Genomic DNA, 21,811 nt, shown 5'->3' with positions numbered 1-21,811 from the left:
TGAACCATCGTGTCAGAGAGATCGGATTTGAGCAAAAAATCGGATTTGAAAAATGAGGCTTGTAAGGCGAACGTAGCTTTAGTGTAGGTTACCTGAGGGGAAGAAGCCGTGCTCCTGGAAGAGCTGCATGACAAGAGCTCTCCTCTGATCCAGCGTCCTCCTCAGAGACGAATACGGAACCTTGTCAAACTCCAGCTCCCCCAAGATATCCTCTCCATCTGTACCTGAGAGAGAGAGAGAGAGAGAGAGAGAGAGAGAGAGAGAGAGAGAGAGAGAGAGAGAGAGAGAGAACTTCAGCTGTGGAATGAACTGCTATTGTGCACTAGATATAATGTTATAAATATAGAGCATTATCTTTACTAGGCTAAAAAAAAGGTTCAGCCCTATAAGACAGTAAAAACTCCAGGAGTAAAAGCGTTAAGCCGTGTTACCTGGCCTGTCGAAGGTGAAAATGTCCCCCTCACACTTAGCAGCACTTTTGGGTGTGTTTGGCTCCGAACTGCAGCTGGACCTGCGGCGGCTTTTCCTCTTCGGAGAGATGGGGTCCTCCGTGGACGAATCCAAATCTACACAAACAATGCAGACAACAGAGACACCAAGTTACAAAGTGCTACATCCACCCACGACTGCAAAAAGGACCTCTGTGTTTATGAATAAAGACCTTTGAATGGTTAGACCAGCTATTAACAATCCAGTTGGCTGATAATGTTGGCCTATAATAACAACCCAAGGTATATTTAAAAATACTGACAGATGTACAAATAAACAAATAAAACTGAAGAAATGTCTTTCAAAAAATAATTTGTAAAATGTAATTAATAGAAATGTACGATGGCATTTTAGGGCAACTGTTAATAAAAATAAAAATAGTAGGTTTTGAGAATAAAGTCGAAATATTTCGAGAAAAAAAGTTGTAATATTTCCAGAAATAAGGTTGTAATATTTTGAGAATAAAGTCATAATATTTCGAGAAAAAAATCGTAATACTTTGAGAAAAAAAGTTGTAATATTTTGAGAATACAGTCATAATATTTCGGGAATAAAGTCGTAATATTTTGAGAAAAAAAGTCAGAATATTTCGAGGATAAAGTCGGAATATTTTGAGAAAAAAGTCATAATATTTCGGGAATAAAGTCATAATATTTCGAGGATAAAGTCGTAATATTTCAAGCCTAATTATTCTCTCTTTTTAATTAGTGTTATTTAAGCACTGACGTTATCTACGATATACTCAGAAAAGCATACTATGACATATTGTGACATAGTTTATCATGATAATGATAATTACTGTCATACTGCCCAGCCCTACCCCGGCCCCTCCCTGGGTCTTAACTAGTAAGACATCTTGAGCACTTAAAGCCTGTTCAGTGTGTGTGCATCTCTCTCGCTCATGCTTGCCTCTCTCACCGGTTGAGTTCTTCCTCTTCCTGCGGTAGCTGCCCAAAATGGCCCGTGGGGAGGTGGCCAGGCTTTGTAGGGTTGGGGAAGGAAGCACCTCCTCTGGACGAAATTCCGGTAGCTCTGCGAAGCGCTCCTCAAAATACACCTCCGACAGGACCCTGCGGCACAGCCAATCACAGCTCACTGTCAGGGTATCATTACCAATAAACAGAGCCATAGCTAAGCAATCATAATATTTATACTGATTATCTGTCACGAAGGAAACTTACTTGTCAACAGAGTCAAAAGGCCGTTTGAGGGGCGGTGGGCGGGCCTTGACCTTTTTGGGAGGCGGGGCATCTTTGTCTGGCTGTGAGAGGGGCGGGGTAGGATCTGATCCTGATGGGGGTAATGGAGAAGAGGAAGCCGAATCCTTCCATTCGGTCTGTAAGAAAATGAAAGAGACATTATTTTATAAGCATAAATAATTTAAGCAAGTTAGAATGAGATACATAATCTTAATCCAGTATGAATCTGCAGTGTGTGTAGTTTTACAGTCTGACTGTAATAATTGTGGAGTGATTTTAATCCAGTATGAATCTGCAGTGTGTGTAGTTTTACAGTCTGACTGTAATAATTGTGGAGTGATTTTAATCCAGTATGAATCTGCAGTGTGTGTAATTTTTATAATCTGAACAGGAATAATTGTGCATTGTTTTTAATCCAGTATGAATCTGTAGTGTAATAGGACACACATAGAAAAAGACATAAATGAATTTTGTTCACACATTTTATCTAATTTTATAGCATAGATTTTTATAGAATTATAAAATAACTTATAGATTCTATTTTTTATAGAATACAGTGTTGGAAACCACAACAAACAAGTCATTTAAGAGTATGTTTGAGGTGAGTGCACTTTAATGCATTTTAATTCATCTGATTTGTTTCTGAGCTGGACAGGCAGGGGGCATCGTTATGAAAGTCAATAACTTGCTGCTACTTTTACAGCCGGTCGCACTCACCTCCTTAGCATTAGCCTCCTTACTGCGGCCGCTTGTGGCTCCGGCCTCACCCACACTGTGGGCATCACCTTCTGAAGAACCCTCCTCTAATGAGGATGCAGCAGGAGAGACTGTTTCTCCGGCTTTATCCGGCTCAAAAGAGAAAAGGCTGCCACTCTCCTTCTCCTTCTCCCGCTCCCTGTCTTTCTCCTTCTCCCTCTCTTTCTCTCTCTCTTTCCCTCGCCCTCCTCCATCGTAACAGCCCACAGGGATGTTGGCTACAGTGGCCTTCACCTTCTGTGGCGGTCTAGTAGGGACTGGGGGCAGTTTAGAAATGCCTGGACCGCCTACTGGAAAACACACAAGGACATGGGGTCAAGACCAAAAAGTAAAACTGATTAGCTCAAAGGCAAAACAAACACACTGAGCGATAAAGTAAAAAAGATGAAACAAAACAAGGATGAAGTCAATTAATCCTAAATGTTTTATGGAATGCTCCATTTATAATTGTATTTATGCTCACTGTGCTCAGTGAACAGCCTGACAGTAATAATTGTGGAGCGATTTTAATCCAGTATGAATCTGCAGTGTGTGTAGTTTCTACAGTCTGACAGTAATAATTGTGGAGTGATATTAATCCAGTATGAATCTGCAGTGTGTGTAGTTTTACAGTCTGACTGTAATAATTGTGGAGTGATTTTAATCCAGTATGAATCTGCAGTGTGTGTAGTTTTACAGTCTGACTGTAATAATTGTGGAGTGATTTTAATCCAGTATGAATCTGCAGTGTGTGTAGTTTTACAGTCTGACAGCAATAATTGTGGAGTGATTTTAATCCAGTATGAATCTGCAGTGTGTAGTTTTACAGTCTGACAGTAATTATTGTGGGGAATTTAAGCCAGTAACCAGTCATTGAGATATTATTCTTCGATGTACTGATATAGCAGAAGACTGCAATATGCAAATGAGCCCTCCAACCAATCACAATGGTTTTACCACGTGCTGTGAGCATCCTGACAAATCACAGCTCCAGATGAGTGTTTCTGTGCTATTCAAGTAATCCAACATTATTTTGGTCAGTCATCTTTACTGATTCACCAGTGTGTTCAAATACTGAAAGGTGTATTGTGATCAGAATATGCAGCAATATAACCACAATACTGACATTTTGTCCACAGAAGACTATGTATTAGTCCATTTTTCCAGCATGTTATATTACTCAAAAATGTGAGGAACTAAAAGTAATGGACATACATGTGTAGTCCAGACTAACTTGTTAGCAAACCATCCCACAAAGTATCATCAGCTGTCCCAAAGTGAAAAACTGACTGTCCAAAATATTAAATGGCTTTGTTTACATTAGACTTTTCTTTTGGTTTCTTGTAGTACCACATTACAGATTCCCCAAAATTAAATATCAGATAGCAATACACAGAATTAATGCTTAGCACACACACACACGTATAGACACACAGTACATACAAACACATTTATGTGTATACAGAATCTATGAGAGTATGAGTACCAAAAGCTCTGCAAGTAAATATGTTAACGTTTTAAAGCATCACTTTTACTCCTTGTACTGAACTGCATTCCTGAAATGTCTGTAAACTGAGACTGTGCTCAGATTTACTTGCAATAACTATTAAAAGTTTTATATATAAATATATATATATATATATATATTATTAAAGTTACCTTCAGAATAACTATAGAATAAGTTCATCTTTGGCTCTGAAAGGGTGAATACTAAAGTATCTAAAGCATTACTGAACGGCTTAAACGTCACCCCCTGTGTTATTTTTATCACCCCGGGATGGCGCTATTCTAAATTGTAGTGATGTTTATCTCATTGCTGTACCTGTATGTGAGGGCTGGGCTGGGCTGCCTGGCTGCAGAGTCAGTGACGTGCCTGGCGGGGGAGCTGTTGAGCTACTGCAGCTTTTTCCGGCAGCCTGAGCCAATCTGTCTGCCTGAGCCACAGGCAGCTTGTCTGTTTGTCTGTCCGCTGGCTGGGTATACATGTGCCCCTCCGCCGCTCTGTCCTGATGTAACTGGCGCTCTGAGTGTGCCGGGCCGTGACCCTGCCTGTCCGAGGTCACCAGGGTCGTAGAGGTCGCGGAGGTCGGTGAAGTGTGTTTGGGGAGGATGTGAGGAGAGAGGCTGGAGGGGCTGGACACCGTATACACCACACCAGGTGGCACTGTTGCAGCTGAAACCACCCCGGTGGCCAGGGTGACGGTGGTGGGGGGGTATATGGCGGTGATGGCCGGGGCAGGGATGGAGGGGTGAGGGTTGGGCGACTGCGCTGGAGCTAACAGAGGAGGCTGACCTGGTAGAGCATCAAACAGAGACATGCGGTCACTGACAGTGATCAATCAAACTTCTGCCTTACTCAAATGCAGATAATCATCCATGTCTGAAGTTTTGCTCTCAGTTTTGAAGCTATGAGGCTAATAAGAATCATTAGCATGGATGCCTGAATCATCAAATTATCTTATCAAAGCCACGTCAATGTCATGACAATTTAAGTCATCTCAAATAGACTCACTTGTGTGGTTTCTGGTACTGTTTGAAACACAGTTATCTACAAACATGGACAAAAGTACAGACAAAGTTTAAAGGCTTAAAATAGCTGCTACTTCTGCTATTGGGTATTTCCACACACGTCTATCCACTTTTATAGATAAGAGTATGTCATGTAGTGTCAGAAACCACATAAGCAATTCTGCTTCAGAGGACGTTTGTGGTCATTTAGGGAGGCAGCTTTGCTAATGCCAACGTGTGGCTATAAGCTTCCATAACTGAGCTACATTAGCCTTGTAGGTCCTGCGCAAACCTAAAGAAGCAAAATTCAGACACCAAGCACGTCTTGGTTGACCGTATTCTTCTGGGAAAACAGGGAAAATGTATATATTTGATTTTTGAGAAAATAATAACGATAATAATAATAATAATAATAAAAAAATATATATATCAAGTTCTTTAAACAGGAATATAAGTACAACATTGGAAAGATACAAACACTACACCACAAATTAAAATAACAGCACAACTGCAAACGACAGAAAATAGGCCCCACTCTTTCTAAGCATATCGTTGCTGTCCAAAAAAAAACAAGTATGTCCATTTTTTGCTATTTTTGGTTTTCTGCATAATTTGAGCTCAGCAGCTGCCCTTTACTCTGGGTAAAATTTCACGATAATTGCACCAATAGAAATGCTCCATAATATAAATATATATAGAATATAAAATTACATTAAAATACATTGAAAGCGAAGCTTCTTCCCACAAGCCATTACTCGCTTGAACAGTTAAAATATTACACATAAAAATATTCCAGCTTCTAAACTGCACTCTAGACATATTGGTATATATTATCACACTCAACAGTCACAGACCAGTGTTTCTTCTAGCACTTCACTTACCTGCCTTATTACCCCACTTATCTGTTACCTCACTGATCCCTTTCTCTGCCACTATACACCCTTTAACTGCTGCTGCACTCAGCACTTTAACTTTAGACCCATACTTTGAACAATGTAAGGTTTACAGGTATGACTGTGTGTGTATGTGTGTGTGTGTTTGAGTGAGTGATGGTAGGAATGCATGTTTTATTTTATTTTGTTATATTTTATATTTATTTTATTTTATTCACCACATGTAAATGTCTGTCTGGTACTGTGCACTGTGAGCTCCTGTAACCAAAACCAAATTCCTTGTATGTGTAAGCACACCTGGCCAATAAAGCTTGATTCCGATTCTGATTCTGAAAGTAAAGAACTTTTTTGCCCTCTCTTGTAAACATACAATTTTGGAGATACTTGTTCTTCTTTGGACAGTGATAATGTGCTGGATTTTAAAACATATCGAACCTGCATTCCTAATATACTTTGCTATTCTAGAGTTTAGGAGCCACTAGCTGAGCTGTGAGAGATCCTAGAAGTGTGCAGTAAGACCGCCTCAGCTGAGCCGAGTGGTCTGGACTAAACTTAAAAGGCTAGGGACTTGGGATGCACGTTCCTATCAATTTGGATTTTTAAGTATCCGTAAGAGTTAATAAGAGCATATCTGGTTGACCGTTATGAAAGAAAAGTCAAAAGCAAAAAAAAACAAAAAACAATGGATTTGGACCAAAATTTGCATGTGGCTGTAGACTTTTGACAGTACTGGAGGTTAAAATTTGTTTTATTATTCAAAAATAACCAGGGAAATTTGTCATTTTTGGGGTTGGATGAGCAACAGAAGCTGCCTCTTTTGTGAAGAAATGAGCCAACAGTAACAGGTAAAACATTGGATGCTGATGAAAACTTGTCCTCTTCTACACAAGGTCTTCTCCTTAGTGGACGATGTGCCCACTTGTTCCTCTGTCAGAGAAATATCTTTAACTGTGTCTAGATCTAGGTAACCTCAGCTACAGTAGTTAGTCTAGATGCCTTTTTAGTGACATCCTTCACAATGTGGCCTTTGCAACAAGCTCACGTTCAGGAGTTCGTACTAGAAAAGTATAACATACTTACAAAACTGCCCCATTTTACAGTCCAGTTAAAACATCCTTCCTGTGTTGAAATGTAGCGAATAGTGATTTCAGTATTTGAATACTGGCACCCTGAATGTTTAACCGAGCACTCAAGCATCCGTGCCCATCCCTAGTCTGGACGGGCTATAAAACATCAATAAATCCGTTAGATGTGTCTGAGCTCGGCCCTTAAGAGCTTCAAATATCATACGCAAGATCTTCACAGGAAGCCAGTGTAAACTGAAAAAGACTAGAATAAAATGTTTAAAACTTTCCTTTCCTGGTGAGCACACGAGCTGCTGCATTCTCAACTAAGAGCTGCGTCCACCAACCTGCAATAAGCGGCTGCACTAACGCCTGCCCTGGATGGGCAATTGCTGTGAAGGTCGCCAAGGGAGATGGCACATATGCTGATCCAGGTGTGGGAGGAGCTGCTTGAGAGGTGGAGCCTGTCGTTGTGGATACTAGTGGGATAGTAGAGGGTCCTCCTGGAGTGGACTGTACGTATGTGATTCTAAAAGAGAGAGAGAGAGAGAGAGAGAGAGAGCAGTTGGACCAACATGTAGCACTGCAGTGCTGGGTGAGTGTAGGAGTATTGAGAGAGAGTGGAGTGTTGGAGGAGTACAGTGTGTGTACGTGTCTCAAAGTGTGTGTGTGTGTGTGTGTGTGTGTGTGTGTGTGTATCATACCTCGTGGGTGGGGGAGGCAGCAGCACAGCTTGTGAGGGGGTAGAGCCTGGGGCAACCACTGTGGCTGTTGCCATGGTTACAGAGAACGGACTCCCAGCTGAAGGAAGTTGGGACTGGACAACGGGCATTGGAGCTATCTGGATGATCTGGAAGAGAAGAGAAGAGAAGAGAAGAGAAGAGAAGAGAAGAGGAAATCACAGGAAAGAAGAGAAGAGAAGAGAAGAGGAGAAGAGAAGAGGAAATGAAAGGAAAAGAAAAGAAGAGAGAAAAGAAATGAAAAGAAAAGAGAAGAGGAAAGAAAAGGAGAACAGAAAAGAAGAGGAAAGGAATTGTAAAGAGGAGAGAAGAGAAGAGAAGAGAAGAGAAGAGAAGAGAAGAGAAGAGAAGAGAAGAGGAAATCAAAGGGGAAGAGGAAAAGAAATGAAACGAGAAGAGAAGTGAACCAAATTTCTAATCAAAGCCACTGGCTGAATATTTCTGTATGTCCTGGTTAACTGATAACCTGTTGGTCACTGGCAGTCCTACTTAATGGGGTTACAAAAATGGTGTTAATAATTTAGCGCATTAACTCCTTTTCAACTTCTTCACTTCGACACAACCAGTTCAGCCTTTTTTATTTTAATTTTCAACCAAAATAAACTTAATCACGCTGCTCAGATCTTCAAACGTTTCTCACTTTGCTTCCTGCCTGAGCTCCATTCTGGACAGGAAGAGGAGGGGCCACCAGGGGAAACTGCTGAGAAGGGGCAGGAGCAGTCCTCACTGTTGCCATGGGAACCAGCATCTTGCCCTGTAAGACTGGAGACTGCGTTTGCACTGCAGAGAGAGAGAGAGAGGGAAAAAAAACACACCATCTGATATAAATAACAGGGGCTGCACCTCACCTACCTATCACAGGAGAGACTACACAGGAATAGACTTAACAGGACACACTGCAGAGCCTGAGTTCTCACAGAGCTAGTCAAGCCAAGTAACATTGCCAACACCTTTAAGTTAAGCTGTGGCTGTGACATTCACGTACGCAAAATCACATTGGCATTTTATATTTTAAAGGGAAATTCCACTGAAAAATTCAAAATTTGCACATTATTTGATCGTTGAGATGTAAAAAAAAGTCATTCAGAGGAGTCTGGTGTGAAATGGTTCATTGTGGAGACACTTCCAGATTTCTTTACAGTGGTGGTAATAGGAACCAGGGGTCACCAATAATGAACCGACACGTATCGTATGAGTTTTTATATGTAACGCTGATGACGGTAAAATAGTGTTAAATCTGAATAAATATGTTTTCTATGTAGACTATTTTGCCTTACATGAACCTCTCCACCATTAATGGGTTTAAAGAAATAAGTTTCAAGGCATAATCTACGACAGCGTTTTAGGGCCGCTGATAATAAAAATAAAAATAGCAGACTTTGAGAATAAAGTCGTAATATTTAGAGAAAAAAGTAATAGAATTACGAAATTTAAGTGGCATTAATACCAGGAAAGGTCGCAATATTGTTGCCAAAGGCTTTGCAAAGGCAGGGCAGTCCCTCCTTGTGTTTAATGAGGGGCGGTGAGGAGGTGGTTTAGTTATACTTTCATATCGATTTTGTTATTAGTATAGGAAACGGCTGAAACGGCTGAGCAGGAAACTGTGTTTATCTAGAATAAAGAGCCAGACGGACTCGGAGGAAACTGTCTGTCTGTGTTGTTTAAGGAGAATCTCAGGCAGGGTCGTCTACACGGCTATCGGGGGCTCCATCTCCACACCATTCAAAGAGGGCATGAAGTTTCACAGACAGTGAGAATGATGATCAAAATGATCCACAGAGAGACAGGAGTGAGTAAAACTCCAGTACAGCAACCGAGACCCCAACGTGTTATGGCAGCCCCGCCTACAGTTAGCCCCCCTACAGTTAGCCCCTTTTATCCTCCAAATATTACGACTTTTTTCTCGAAATATTAGGACTTTTTTCTTGAAGTCTACTGTTTTTATTTTTATTAACAGTGGCCCTAAAATGCTGTCGTAATAATCTGATCTCAAACTTATCATAAAACAAAACCTCAGGCATCAGGCAACGTATTTGTAATCATTTCATCTAACAACTTCCTGTAAGGGAGCTTTTAGAGGCATTAAACGCTTCAGATGTCTGGTTCCTATCACCACCATTGTGAACAATGCTGACCTAAAATGGAACATTTCATATCAAACCACTCTGAATGACTGTAATTCCTAACAATTTTGTTATGTAGAATTTCTGAAAAATCAATGTTGTTTAAATTGTATTATATTTACACATTCTCCTCACCTCTAGCTCCTGGGCTGACCACGCCCACTGCCGGGCTGGAGGCGTATCCTGACTGCTTCCCATTGGCCAGCGTGGGCGGAGCTGTGGGCAGGGTGAAGACACTGGTTGGCTGGCTGGGTTGCTGAGGGGAGGGGCTTTTAGGGTTGTTGGCAGAGAGAGTGGGGAGGATATACTGCACTTGCGTGATGGGTTTTTGGCCTGTGGGGGGCGCTAGCGAGGCAGTGGGCAAAATGTGCGGCTGCAGCAGGGGTACAGGCATGGGGCCGTTACTCTGAGTGGCCGTGGCCATGGCGGGGGAAGCAGGGTTTTGAGGAGGAGGAGGGGGCGTGATCAGCTGTACAGCGGGCGGAGCCTGGAAAGGACTGCCCAAAACTAGATTCGTAACTAGTCCCCCTTGACTAGTTCCCCCCGCAGATACGGGACTGGGCGAAGACGAGGAATAGTACCCACCCCCTCCTGCGGCCCCGCCTCCAGCTGCTCCAGAGCCAATCAAAAGCTGCGCCTGGGGGATGGCGGGTTTCCTCTCGTGAGGTGACTTGCTGGCGATCGGCACCGGCGTGCTAACGACAGGACGGACCACGTTGGTGACCACAGTGGACGCCACCCTTACTGCCCCCAGACCCAGCATTGAAGACACACCACCACCGCCACCGCCACCTGAACTGACCAATATGGACTGGCCAGAGGAAGACAGAGGGATCGAGGAGTGAGATGCCCCTCCTTCAGCGTCCTTCCGCTCGCCCTCCCCTCCCTCCATCCCTCGCTTCCTCTTGGAGGCCGCGTCGGAGAAGTGTCGGGAAGAGGGGTAGGACGACAGAGACACGCTGCGGCCCTGACCCGGACCCGACGAGGACGAACAAATCACAGGCGCAAAGACTCTCTGTGGAGGAAAAAAGCAAAAGGAGAGATAATTACAACAGAGGCCTTCATACTATTATGTAATTACTGAGGGGGGTAAATCTCTGACCTCACAATGATTCGATTCAGTTATGATTCTTTGGGAAATGAATCACGACTCATGAATCAACAAGTGCCATGAAATCTCAAATTTCATGATTCTATTAAATAAAAATACATAAAAGGCACTTTACACTATAATGGAATATGGAAAATAAAAAAATAAAAAAACACACCAAGCCTTTCTGGATTTTTACATTTGAATAAAGCCAAAAAATGTAACTTTGACCATAAAAATTAGCACATATTTTACTGAATATTATTACAGTCAATTATAGTCAATTATTAACATTCTAAAATCAATGCACCAATGTATTGTTACATCCATACTAACTACATTATAGGCTACCACTTTACTGTAGAGTACTGCTCATTAGCCTACATGACACCTATATAAGCGTGTCATGATAGCTGAAATGACCCTACATAAATGTTTATAAATGCTTATTCCAATAGGCATCATTCCCTATAAGGATTACATTTAGCAATTGTGATCAAAATGAGCTAAAATAGCCTTTATGACACATGATGCCTATTGGAATAAGCATTTATAAACATTTATTTAGAGTTATTTCAGTTGTCATGACAAGCTAATGTAGGTGTCATGTAGCCTTATGAACAGCACCCTACAGTAAAGTGTTACCCATTATAGTTTAGTCAGTCTTATATCCACAAAAGGGACTGAAGAAGTCAGTAAGTACCATCATTTTACAATTCACTTTTTTAAAGGGGAATTCCACCAATGCACCATTCTAGGGAAACTTCTGCTTGTTCACAGTGGTGGTGACGGGAACCAGACGTCCACCTCTAATAAGCTCCCTCACAGAAAGTTACTACATGACATGGTTATGAATTCGCTGCCTGATACCTAAGACAGAAGGTTATGACTTAAAACATGTACATTTTTAATCCATTCTTGGTGGACAGGGTGTTATGAGGCAAAACAGTCCCCGAAGAAATAAATAAAATGGCCATATTTGTGTTGCAGACATTGTGACCCGTATTTATCGATGTGGACATTGTGACCTGGTTCCTATCACCATCACTGTAAAGAAATCTGAGTCGGCAAGTTTCACTACGATGAACCACTTCACACCAAACCACTCTGAATCACCTCGTTTACCATCACTGAATTTCACAGAAATTTAGAAGAATCTGCGGAATTCCCCTTTTAGACCTGTGTGCTGTATGTACTGCATGCGTCTGTAAGTGTTACTAGAAGTGAGAAGTGAGAGATGCAACCTTGCGCTCTCCTTCATCTCCAGATCCGTTTTCACTGTCGCTGTCCGTCACCTTCTCTTTACACTTCAGGTCTATAGAGCTGCCTGGATACGGGTCCTCTGTGTAGAGCGAGACACAGAGCAGCATTGAGTTATTGAGCAATTTAGAGTTAGAGGCTGAAACAGGACTGTGACCTACACGTTCTCTCTGCAGGTGTTAAGTGAACCTGCTGTACTGTAAATGTCAAACGAGTTGCATATTTGTGAGCCTGTTCGTGGTTTTGAGAAATACCCATATCCTGTTTGTTATTAGAGAAGAGAACAGACATGTGAAGGCACAGAGAAAGTCAGCAGAACGTTAGATCTGACTAATTCCAGCGTAACAGTGTCAAATGATGAAGATGGTAAATGGCTAAGCTTGACTCACCGATGACATCGTCGTCCCCCTCCTCTTCACAGATGACCATGCGCTCCTCATCGCTGGTCATGTCTTCGCTCACTCCCCTCTGGACCTGAGACAGAGCTCCGCGGCTCGAAAACTGGCCCCCGTCCCCACACATCTGACACGCAGAGAGAAACAGAGGGTGCATTCTGTGTTTAAAGCGACAGTCTGGTGAAAAATCTAATCTACACAGGTTTCCGCTTATCCTGAATGGAGTCAAGATCTGTTCGATTTCTGAAGTTTGCTTCTTTAGTTTTGTACTGGAGCTACAAGGCTAATGTAGCTAACAAGTAATGGAAGCTTATACCCCACCAATTAGCAGTGTGCCCCTAACTGCCTCTATCTACCTCTGTCTATAAAAAAATGGACAATTTAGTTTACAGGTACAGTCATTACATGTTAGCATATAGGAGCACGTTGTAGTTCTACAGTTACAGACTGTAGTCCATCTGTTTCTCTGCATACTTTGTTAGCCCCCTTTTACCCTGTTCTTCAGTGGTCAGGACCCCCATGGACCCTCACAGAGCAGGTACTATACACACTAGTGTGTGCTGTGCTGGTGCGAGTGGATCAGACACAGCCTTAGTGTCGCTGCTGGACTGAGAACCTAAAATATCCAGGCAACAGCGTCCTGTGGGCAGCGTCCTGTGACCACTGATGAAGGACTAGAGAATGACCAACACAAACTGTGTAGCAACAGATGAGCTACTGTCTCTGACTTTACATCCACAAGGTAGACCAAGAAGTTAATAGGGTGGACAGTGAGTGGACACAGTGTTTAAAAACAGCACTGCTACGTCTGATCCACTCGTACCAGCACAACACACACTAACACACCACCACCACGTCAGTGTCACTGCAGTGCTGAGAATGACCCACCACCCAAATACTACCTGCTGTGTGGTGGTCCTGTGGGGGTCCTTCAACAAAGTACGCAGAGAAACAGATGGACTACAGTCTGTAACTGTAGAACTACAACGTGCTCCTGTATGGTCAGTGGAGCTGATAAAATGGACAGTGAGTGTGTATGAGTGTGTGCATGTGTATATGTGTATGTTTTACCTGTGCAAGCTCTGCTAGCACCTGTGGGTTTCCTCTCTCACTCCTCTCCAGACTGTGCATTGCACTCTGGGAAAAAGCCCGGGGGCGTGCATGCCCATCCCCACCACCACGCTCGGACACGCCCACCAGGCTGGGCGCCACCCCTTTGAGCTCAGTGCCCATAGACACAGAGGGAGGCTCTGAGTGAGACAGATTGAATTATTTAAAAATGCATGCACATGAATATTATATGCATGTATGAATTGATCCAGATGAGATAATAGCATCATAATGTCTATATGTGTGATTACAGTACTAAGACAGATGAACTACTGTGTATTATGTAGGCTGTTACTAAGAAAATGGACGGTTATAAAGACAAATAAATCAACAGTTTAAAGCTCCTGTCAACACGGTTTCAAATGTTTAACATTTTGTTTTATAGTAACGATACGTCACAAAAAAAAAGGGCTACCAGTATTACATTTAAAAAATATTTAATATTAAATATTATTATATTAAATAGTAGACAAATGTTCCAAACATTCAGACATGCTGCCTGCTCAGAGGCAACGTAAACAACCCGGCTCCAGTGGCAGTGATGAGCGATACTGCCAATGACGCTAGAGATGGAACACGCAGCAGGCAGGATCGCTGTGGTTTAGCTCTACACGTTTGATTTAGAAGAACAAGATCCCCCAGCAGGAAAACGGACCTCTTTGGTCTTCTCAACCGCTCATTAAAGATCTAGCTGCATTTTCTAGACGCGGCTACTGTTCGAGAACTCTCATCTTATGAATGGTCGATTGCAGATATATGGTGTCTCATATATGAACACTCAGCAGCACTAACATAATATCCGTAGCCTTTAGCTAGCTCACTGCTGGACATCTGAAAGTGAGGCCACTCAAGCTCCAGTTAAGAGTCGGCATGGTCATATTTGCAGACACTGGAGAAATTTCTCGTGTGCCACATCTGTGAAGTACAACTGCGGGTAAACACTGTTAGCCTTGAAGTTAGGGGGTAGCTAATATGACACTAAGCTAACGTATTAGTTTATTCCTACAGTTAAGTTGGACTGCTAGCTATCTCGCTCTTGTAGATGAGGGTGAATGTTTCTAGTAGGATCCTGCAATGTGTGGCTAACGCAGGTAGGAAGCAGTGTCTAGCTATGCTACAATTCGCGGTGTAATAAATTTTCCTGACAAGCACTGTTAATAAATAATAAAAAAAAAAACTTAAGAAAAATAAGACATAAAAATACTTAAATAAGCTCCTGCTGGGAGTTTAGTGTGGGACTCGGATCAGCGGGAGATCAGTCACTATGTGAGGGAGGGGAGCACGAGTAGCTGACGTTTACATACTGCTAACTCTGACTGGTACTTCGGCAGATCTTACGCCAACTGCGCTAAATTTAGTCCCAGCAAACTCAAATCAAACTGAAGAAAACCGCAGAAAAAAGTGACTTCAAAAATATCTCAACAGAAAAGACTAACAGCATTCTTTCTCTGCCAGTTCGTTATAAAAACATCACAAAAACTACAGATAACAGAAGAAAACTATGAGAATAAGTAGACAGGAAAGAAACACATTTTAACTAAAGGCCACAGAGCACAGTACTTCTACTGTCCGATCCCATACCTGTCGTCTCGGACATGCTTCTCTCTCTGATGTCCTTTCCCCCAGGCATGTTGCGGCCCTCGCTGCTCGACTTCTTCCTGTCCTTATTACACCACTTCCAGTCTGGGTGGGCCTTAAAGTGTGCCTCTTTCACCTGAGAGAGAGGCAGCATGGGCAATTATATTCTACACCAGGGTATTTAATTAAAATTCAATAAGGTCCAGTTAGAGAAAATTTCCTCAAGCGAAGGTCCAGAACATCATAATGTCTAACTTGCATCATGATTCAGTGCCATATACTGTTTACTGAAGTAGCCTAGTAGGTATATCAACATCTTATACAGTCAACAACTGAATGTCAAATCAAATAAAGTACAATTCAGTAACATTTCAACAATATTTATTGTCAGTTTTCTCTTTTTAGAGCAAGTCATGTAAAATAACTTCCCTCTGCCTCACTTTCTTCTCTGACTGCTGTTTCTCGCCTCGTCCCTCCCCTGTGTGTGCGTCACTCACTCGAGTCTCAGTGCTCATCGAAATGCACAGATCTGATTGGCTAAATAGCGTCACGTGTGATATTTACAACGCATGCGATTGGTCTGTGAGTCTCCCGGGCACCTAAAGCTACCATAAAGGCTAGAAAAGCTACGCCGATTAAAATAGGACCACCCTGCCGAAATTAAATAATTCTCCGTAGTTTATCGATTATAGGTCCAGGTCCGCACAGGACAGCGTCTGGGTCCAGACTCGGACCGCGGTCCGCCTATTAGTGACCTCTGTTCTACACTTTTCTTTTATTATATTTTTTGCCTCTGAAGTCCACTTATGATGTTAATATACAAAAAACAATTCATTTTCATTAATTAATTCATTTTAACATGAGCACTGTCCACCCCCTCTTTATCACTTAGCGCCTTTAAAACTGACATATGTAAATAAACTCTGCTCTGATTGGTCGTCCTGTATTGGTTAAGCCTGGTTCAAAAAGCAGGCCGGGGTGAAATGAGCTGGAACACAACACTCCTCACTGCAAAAAACAAAAAATTATCTAGCTTATTTTAGTTAACTTACCACTCTGATTGGTACTTATTTAACTTATTTTTCACTTGTACTGCTTGTTTGAAGCATAGTGAGATAATTTGACTTACTAAAATTACTTAAAACAAGTAAAAAACAAGTAAAAATAAGTGAAATACTTGTAATAAGCTTACAACAATCTCAAAATAAGAAATATTAGACATACTGATTAGATTTAAGATGATTTTGCTTGCCCAGATAGCATTTTTGCAGTGCTTATAACTCAGTGTGAAGGGGCTGAACTGCTGTAGGCTGAATGGACGGCCATACGTAAGTGTTCAGGCTTGTGACATCACAACTGTGATGAATTCAAAACGGTCTATTTTTGCAACTCGGCTTCAAACGTAGATGTATACAAAAGTTACAGCTCCCCTGGTCAAATGACATGATTTGATTTTCTAAGTGTAAATAAAGGAACACATCCTGCACAGAGAACACACTTCTGTACACTTTAATACACATTTACTGTTTATTTAATAAATTTAACACATTGGAAAAAAATAAAATAAACTGTGGTCTGTACAAAAGTTATGTTTTACTTTATTCTAATATGTGAAACTTGGTAAAAAAGTAGAAATTGTGGACTAAAATTTGCTGAAAAATGTCATTTTTATGTCTGTAGCTTTTAGAGGCTTTTAGAGGTATTAACTTATTTTCACTTAGAAAAGTGATGCTCGAACTTTTGCATACAAATGTATAGACTGAATGGACTGGTGACTCTTAGGCTACGTTTACACAGCAGGTAAAAGTGGCCCAAGTCTGATTTTCTCACCAAATCAGATTTTTTTGTTTAGCTGTTCACATTATCTTCTAAATGTGATCTGTATGTGACATCAGTCTGAACAGATCAGCTCCTAAACTGACCCACATGCGCAAAGGAACAACGCTTCACGCGGCGGCTTGTCCAGAGGTAAACAGTCATGACGGCCAGAGAACGCCAGTTGCTCCAGGAGCTTTCAGTCTTGTCTTCGCCAGGATCACAGGAGCGATTATAAAGTTCCAATATTTGACAGCTGGAATCATCACCCAGAATGTGTTCGAGTTCGCCGTGAAAAGGGCGCGTTATTCGGCCACGGCCACTTCTTTGGTTCGTGTCCTCGGATTCTTTAAACATTTTTTTTTGACGCTGCAGCCTCTGTCTCCTCCGGCCGCGTACGATAAGCGGTTGCGATAAGTTTCTTCTAAATTTTTGGTACAGAAACATCAGACTAAATGTTTATGAGTCTCAGCAGCGCGAAATTATGACGAATGTCGAGTTGGACTGACGTAAAAGTCGCGTTGCCGCAGATTGGATACGGATCAGATTTCAGTACCACGTATGAAAGCGTCTCAAATCAGAATTGAAAATGTCAGATTCAGTGTGTTTATCTGTTCACACAGACACACATCTGTCTCACATATAAAGAAAAAGATCGTATTTGGGCCACTTTTACCTGCTGTCTAAACGTAGCCTTATTTAAAAGCCAGAACATTTCAGTTTTACATTAGATTTCCCCTTTAAGAAAACCATTTCTAAATATGAGCCAGTAGAATTCCTAACTGGTTAGCACTTTGCTGATACCACAACAGAGATTTCCGATAGTATGACAGTCTAAAGGAGTGGAACAAAGCGCATTAGATCATATGTTACACTACCTGGAATGCAAGGTCGTGGTATTTCTGCTTCTCTTTGGGTCCCAGAGCGTACCACCACTCTCCCAGAATCTTGCTAACGGTCCGGTTGTCCTGATTCGGGTGCCTCTGGTGAACGAGGGCACGATGGCGCTTGCTGAAGATCATGAACGCGTTCATCGGCCTCCGGATATGATCCTTCTCCCTCTACAGAATTAGACAAGAAGGAAGAGACAGAGAGAGAGCATTAAGTCATACACAGCAACAGTAAATAGCTAAAAGCAGGAGCGGCAGTGGTTTAAAGTGAAGGTTTGCTGAAAAATCAAATGTACACATTTTCCCCTTAAACCAAATGCAGTCAGTCAGCTAGGACATGTTTCGTGTCTTCAGTTTTAGACGGAAGCTACCAGGTTAAATTAGCTATCAAGAAACGGAAGCTTATACTCCACCAGTTAGCACTGTGCTTCTACCTGTAATAGCACAGTGTTATCTATAAACACTGGCAAAAATATGGACAAAATTCAGGCTTCAATAAGGATGTTATTACTGTTTTTAGCAATGAGAGGTTTTGTCCACGTTTATAAGATAACAGTAAGTCATAGTGTCAGAAACCATATAAGCAAGTCTATTAGAGAAAACAGCTCAACACGGTTTGAGGCAAGTGCATGATGATCTATGCACTTAGCACAATGCTAACTGGTGGGCTGTAAGCAGAGCTCGATTGGAGGGGGATGGGAGGGGCATGCCATGTACCCGGTCAAAAAAGTGACAAAAAACATCCCTGCTTTACATCCTCTTTGGATTATCTTGATATATCTCAAGATGAATATTATTGATAATTTAATGCCATCCATATGTGAGGTTTATACACTATGGGAGATTTTTATGTCAAACAAATTCAGGGAAAAGATGGTTATACAGAAGAGGTTGTTATAATAATAATAATAATAATAATAATAATAATCTTTATTTATATATCATATAATGCAAAATGCAGCTCAAAGTGCTTTACAGTACAAAGTCAAAAAGTAATAAAAGCAAAAACAGTGGAATAAGAGAGAAAAGGTAATCAAAAAATAAAATTAACAAATATAAAAAAAGGACCAAATAAAAGCAATAACAGAACGGGCATATATTAACATTTAAAATTTAATATTTAAAACAGTTTAAAATCTTAATAATTGTGTGGAAGCACATCTTTTCACTTTTTGTTGGTTTTGTTGCAGAGTGTTGGTACAGTGCGATCCTGCCATGAGGCTTGCCAAGTTTTTGAATTCGCCGCCAAAATGATAAAAGTTTCAGCTTTGGGTGGTCTGATTTTAAGCAAACCTTGAACTGGTGATTTTTTCCAGCACCTGGCAACCCTGCCTGCCATAGAAAACCTTAAAAGCACAGCAAGATCTGTGGAACCTCTTTTAAAAAAGAAAACAGGTGCTGAAAACCAGCCTTGCCCAGTGAGAGATGTTTGAAGATGTTCGGGATTATCTTAATATTTGATTAAATAAAATGTAAAAACTACATAAAAGGGCAGCAGCTGCGGTGCTGATAACGTTATGGTGATGTGTGTTAACATTATGCCTAATACTGTAAGTAACAGCAGTGCTGAGTAGCTCAGTTATCTTGAGGATGGAAAACATCCCAATCCCAAGCTATCAACCGAACCCACCATCCCTCCTGGAATTTTCTTACAATTCGGCCACTGACTGTAAGGCTCCACTGCTGGTTGTCTACATTAGCCACATTAGCCTCGTAGCTTCAGTGCAAAACTAAAGAAGCAAACTTCAGACACCAAACATGTCTTCGATGATCTACTACACTTGGGCTAAGGGGGGAACCGGGCTATGCATTCCTGAACACGTACCTTGCCAGGGCTGTTCTTGTCGTCTTTGGGCAGAGCGCTGAGGGACTGAGAGCGCCGTTTCCCTGTAGATGCTGAGATCGGCGGATCAGGGAGAACACCCGGAAGAAACCTGGACACACACAGTTACGAACGGTTACAAACTCAAACACTGCATGCTAAGTAGAACGATTCACATTTGCACACCGTTCAGTTTCATGTCAGATTAGTTAATTTACATTTATACTAATAACTGTACACATCAGGCACTAAAAGGTATTTTTAGATGTTTCGTTTAATTTTTTAAAGGTTTCATTTAATACCCCAAGTTGATAAATGACAAATAATACGCAATCATCGTCTGTTTAATGATACTTGTCAAGTTATGTGTCATAAGATTTGATTTTTCATCACCACTTCTGGAATATGACACATTCTGGATGTTAATTTTATTTGAGGTTTGAAGCCACTTTATAGCAAAAGTGGTCAATTTAGATTTCATTCTGGACACATCCCAAAAAATTTTACAGCTTTTTATCTAGCTATTAGTTGCAGAGTAATATCATAATATTAAAAGCATTTACAGTAATGTGCAAAAGCCAGAGTCCCTTCATTTAATTAATATCCAAGTTATTCACTTTTCAGTGTCAGGAAAAAAGCAGAAAGTATTTATTTAACAGAAGCCAAACACAAATATAATATCAGTTTTTTCAGTACTTAGTACAGAGCCCTGCTGGTGACATCTGGTAACAACACATGGGGACGGGATAATAAGGTGTGGGAACAAGATAATTAAGTCGTGGCTACGACTTAGTGAGGTGTGGGAACGAGATCATGTAGTAAAAGCTTAATTATATAATTCCCATGCCTTACTAAGTCACGGCTACGCATTAAGATCTCGCTCCCGCGCATTAATACAGCATGGCAATGACTTAGTAAGGTGTGGGAACAAGATAATTAAGTAGTGGCCTTGACTAAGTGAGATGTGGGAATAAGCTCATGCCTTATGAAACTGTAGTAAAAGCTTAATTATATTATTGCCACACTTTAATAAGTCATGGCTACGAGTTAGGATCTTGTTCCTACGCGTTAATCCTGCGTGGCTACGACTTAGTAAGGTGTGGGAACGAGATAATTAAGTCCTGGCCACGCCTTATTAAGCTGTGGCCAAGGCTTAATCATATCATTCCCACGCCTCACTAAGTCGTGGCCACACATTATAATCTTATTCCCATGCATTAATACAGCATGGCTACGACTTAGTAAGGTGTGGGAACAAAATAATTAAGTCGTGGCCACAACTTAGTAAAGAGTGGGAACGAGATCATGCCTCATTAAGCTGTGGTCAAGGCTTAATTATATCATTCCCATGCCTTACTAAGTCGTGGCCACACATTATGTCACCAGCAGGGCTCCATACCTTAGTGTGTCCACTCTTTACCTTTATTACAGCTTCCATTCTTTTCAAGAGACCCACTTTCAGTTTCTCTAAGAAATCTGCACCCCCCCCTCTGAAGTTCAGAGTTCTTAGAAGTTGGTTGCACTTTCTACTCCTCACAATCCAAGAAATCCCAAACACATTCGGTGATGTTGAGGTCTGAGGGCTTCCCAACAGCTACATGCCCTCATTCTCCTTTCTTTCCTTATACAAGTGCATTATCATGTATCTAATCTCCTCAGAAAGATCTCCTGAAAAACAAATAACTTGAGGAATAATACTGGTTGTTTTGACTGGAAACTAAATAAATGAAGGGTGGCCTCTGACCTACGCAGAGTACTGTGCCTGGACCAAAACAGGTCTTATATTGTCGACAACAAGGAATCCAAAACTTTTAAATGGTGAATCCTAATTACAGCACTGTGCATTCACTACACAGGCAGTTCACAGACTGATATATCCGGCTCTTGATTCTTATCAGCATGAGTTTGGTGATGAGCTCATTAAGACGCGATGCAATTTCCCCGTGGAATCAAGAGGAAAGCAATCTGCCTGCTTCCACTGATCATTTATATGATCATTATGTTTGACTTGCAGCACCGTCTCCATCCTGTACTGGGTCCTGTGTGTCTGATCGGGCATTCAGGTTCACCAATGACACATCACAACTAGAAATTGGATAA

At 41.4% G+C, this 21,811-nt stretch overlaps 1 protein-coding gene across 4 annotated transcripts in view; it reads right to left on the bottom strand.

The window, feature by feature from the left end:
- cicb (capicua transcriptional repressor b) overlaps positions 1 to 21,811 on the bottom strand; it is a 97,025-nt gene that overhangs the window by 3,971 nt on the left and 71,243 nt on the right. Inside the window, exons 5-20 of one of the 4 annotated variants that reach the window (XM_036594908.1) lie at positions 19,715 to 19,823; positions 17,878 to 18,060; positions 15,188 to 15,320; positions 13,568 to 13,746; positions 12,491 to 12,623; positions 12,086 to 12,183; positions 9,887 to 10,766; positions 8,269 to 8,408; positions 7,593 to 7,738; positions 7,236 to 7,417; positions 4,246 to 4,716; positions 2,406 to 2,734; positions 1,671 to 1,825; positions 1,399 to 1,559; positions 432 to 566; positions 93 to 224 (exon numbers count right to left, since the gene is read on the bottom strand). In XM_036594908.1, coding sequence (XP_036450801.1) covers positions 93 to 224; positions 432 to 566; positions 1,399 to 1,559; positions 1,671 to 1,825; positions 2,406 to 2,734; positions 4,246 to 4,716; positions 7,236 to 7,417; positions 7,593 to 7,738; positions 8,269 to 8,408; positions 9,887 to 10,766; positions 12,086 to 12,183; positions 12,491 to 12,623; positions 13,568 to 13,746; positions 15,188 to 15,320; positions 17,878 to 18,060; positions 19,715 to 19,823 — 3,566 coding nt within the window. The remainder of the gene's footprint in view (positions 1 to 92; positions 225 to 431; positions 567 to 1,398; positions 1,560 to 1,670; positions 1,826 to 2,405; positions 2,735 to 4,245; positions 4,717 to 7,235; positions 7,418 to 7,592; positions 7,739 to 8,268; positions 8,409 to 9,886; positions 10,767 to 12,085; positions 12,184 to 12,490; positions 12,624 to 13,567; positions 13,747 to 15,187; positions 15,321 to 17,877; positions 18,061 to 19,714; positions 19,824 to 21,811) is intronic. The other 3 variants (XM_036594926.1, XM_036594918.1, XM_036594935.1) reach the window with 3 other exon arrangements.

The sequence above is a fragment of the Colossoma macropomum genome, unplaced genomic scaffold (assembly GCF_904425465.1).
Source record: "Colossoma macropomum unplaced genomic scaffold, Colossoma_macropomum, whole genome shotgun sequence".
In the NCBI taxonomy this organism is placed as follows: Eukaryota; Metazoa; Chordata; class Actinopteri; order Characiformes; family Serrasalmidae; genus Colossoma; species Colossoma macropomum.
Note: the sequence above shows the minus strand (reverse complement) of the source record. Positions and strands in the feature narration are given on the sequence as shown.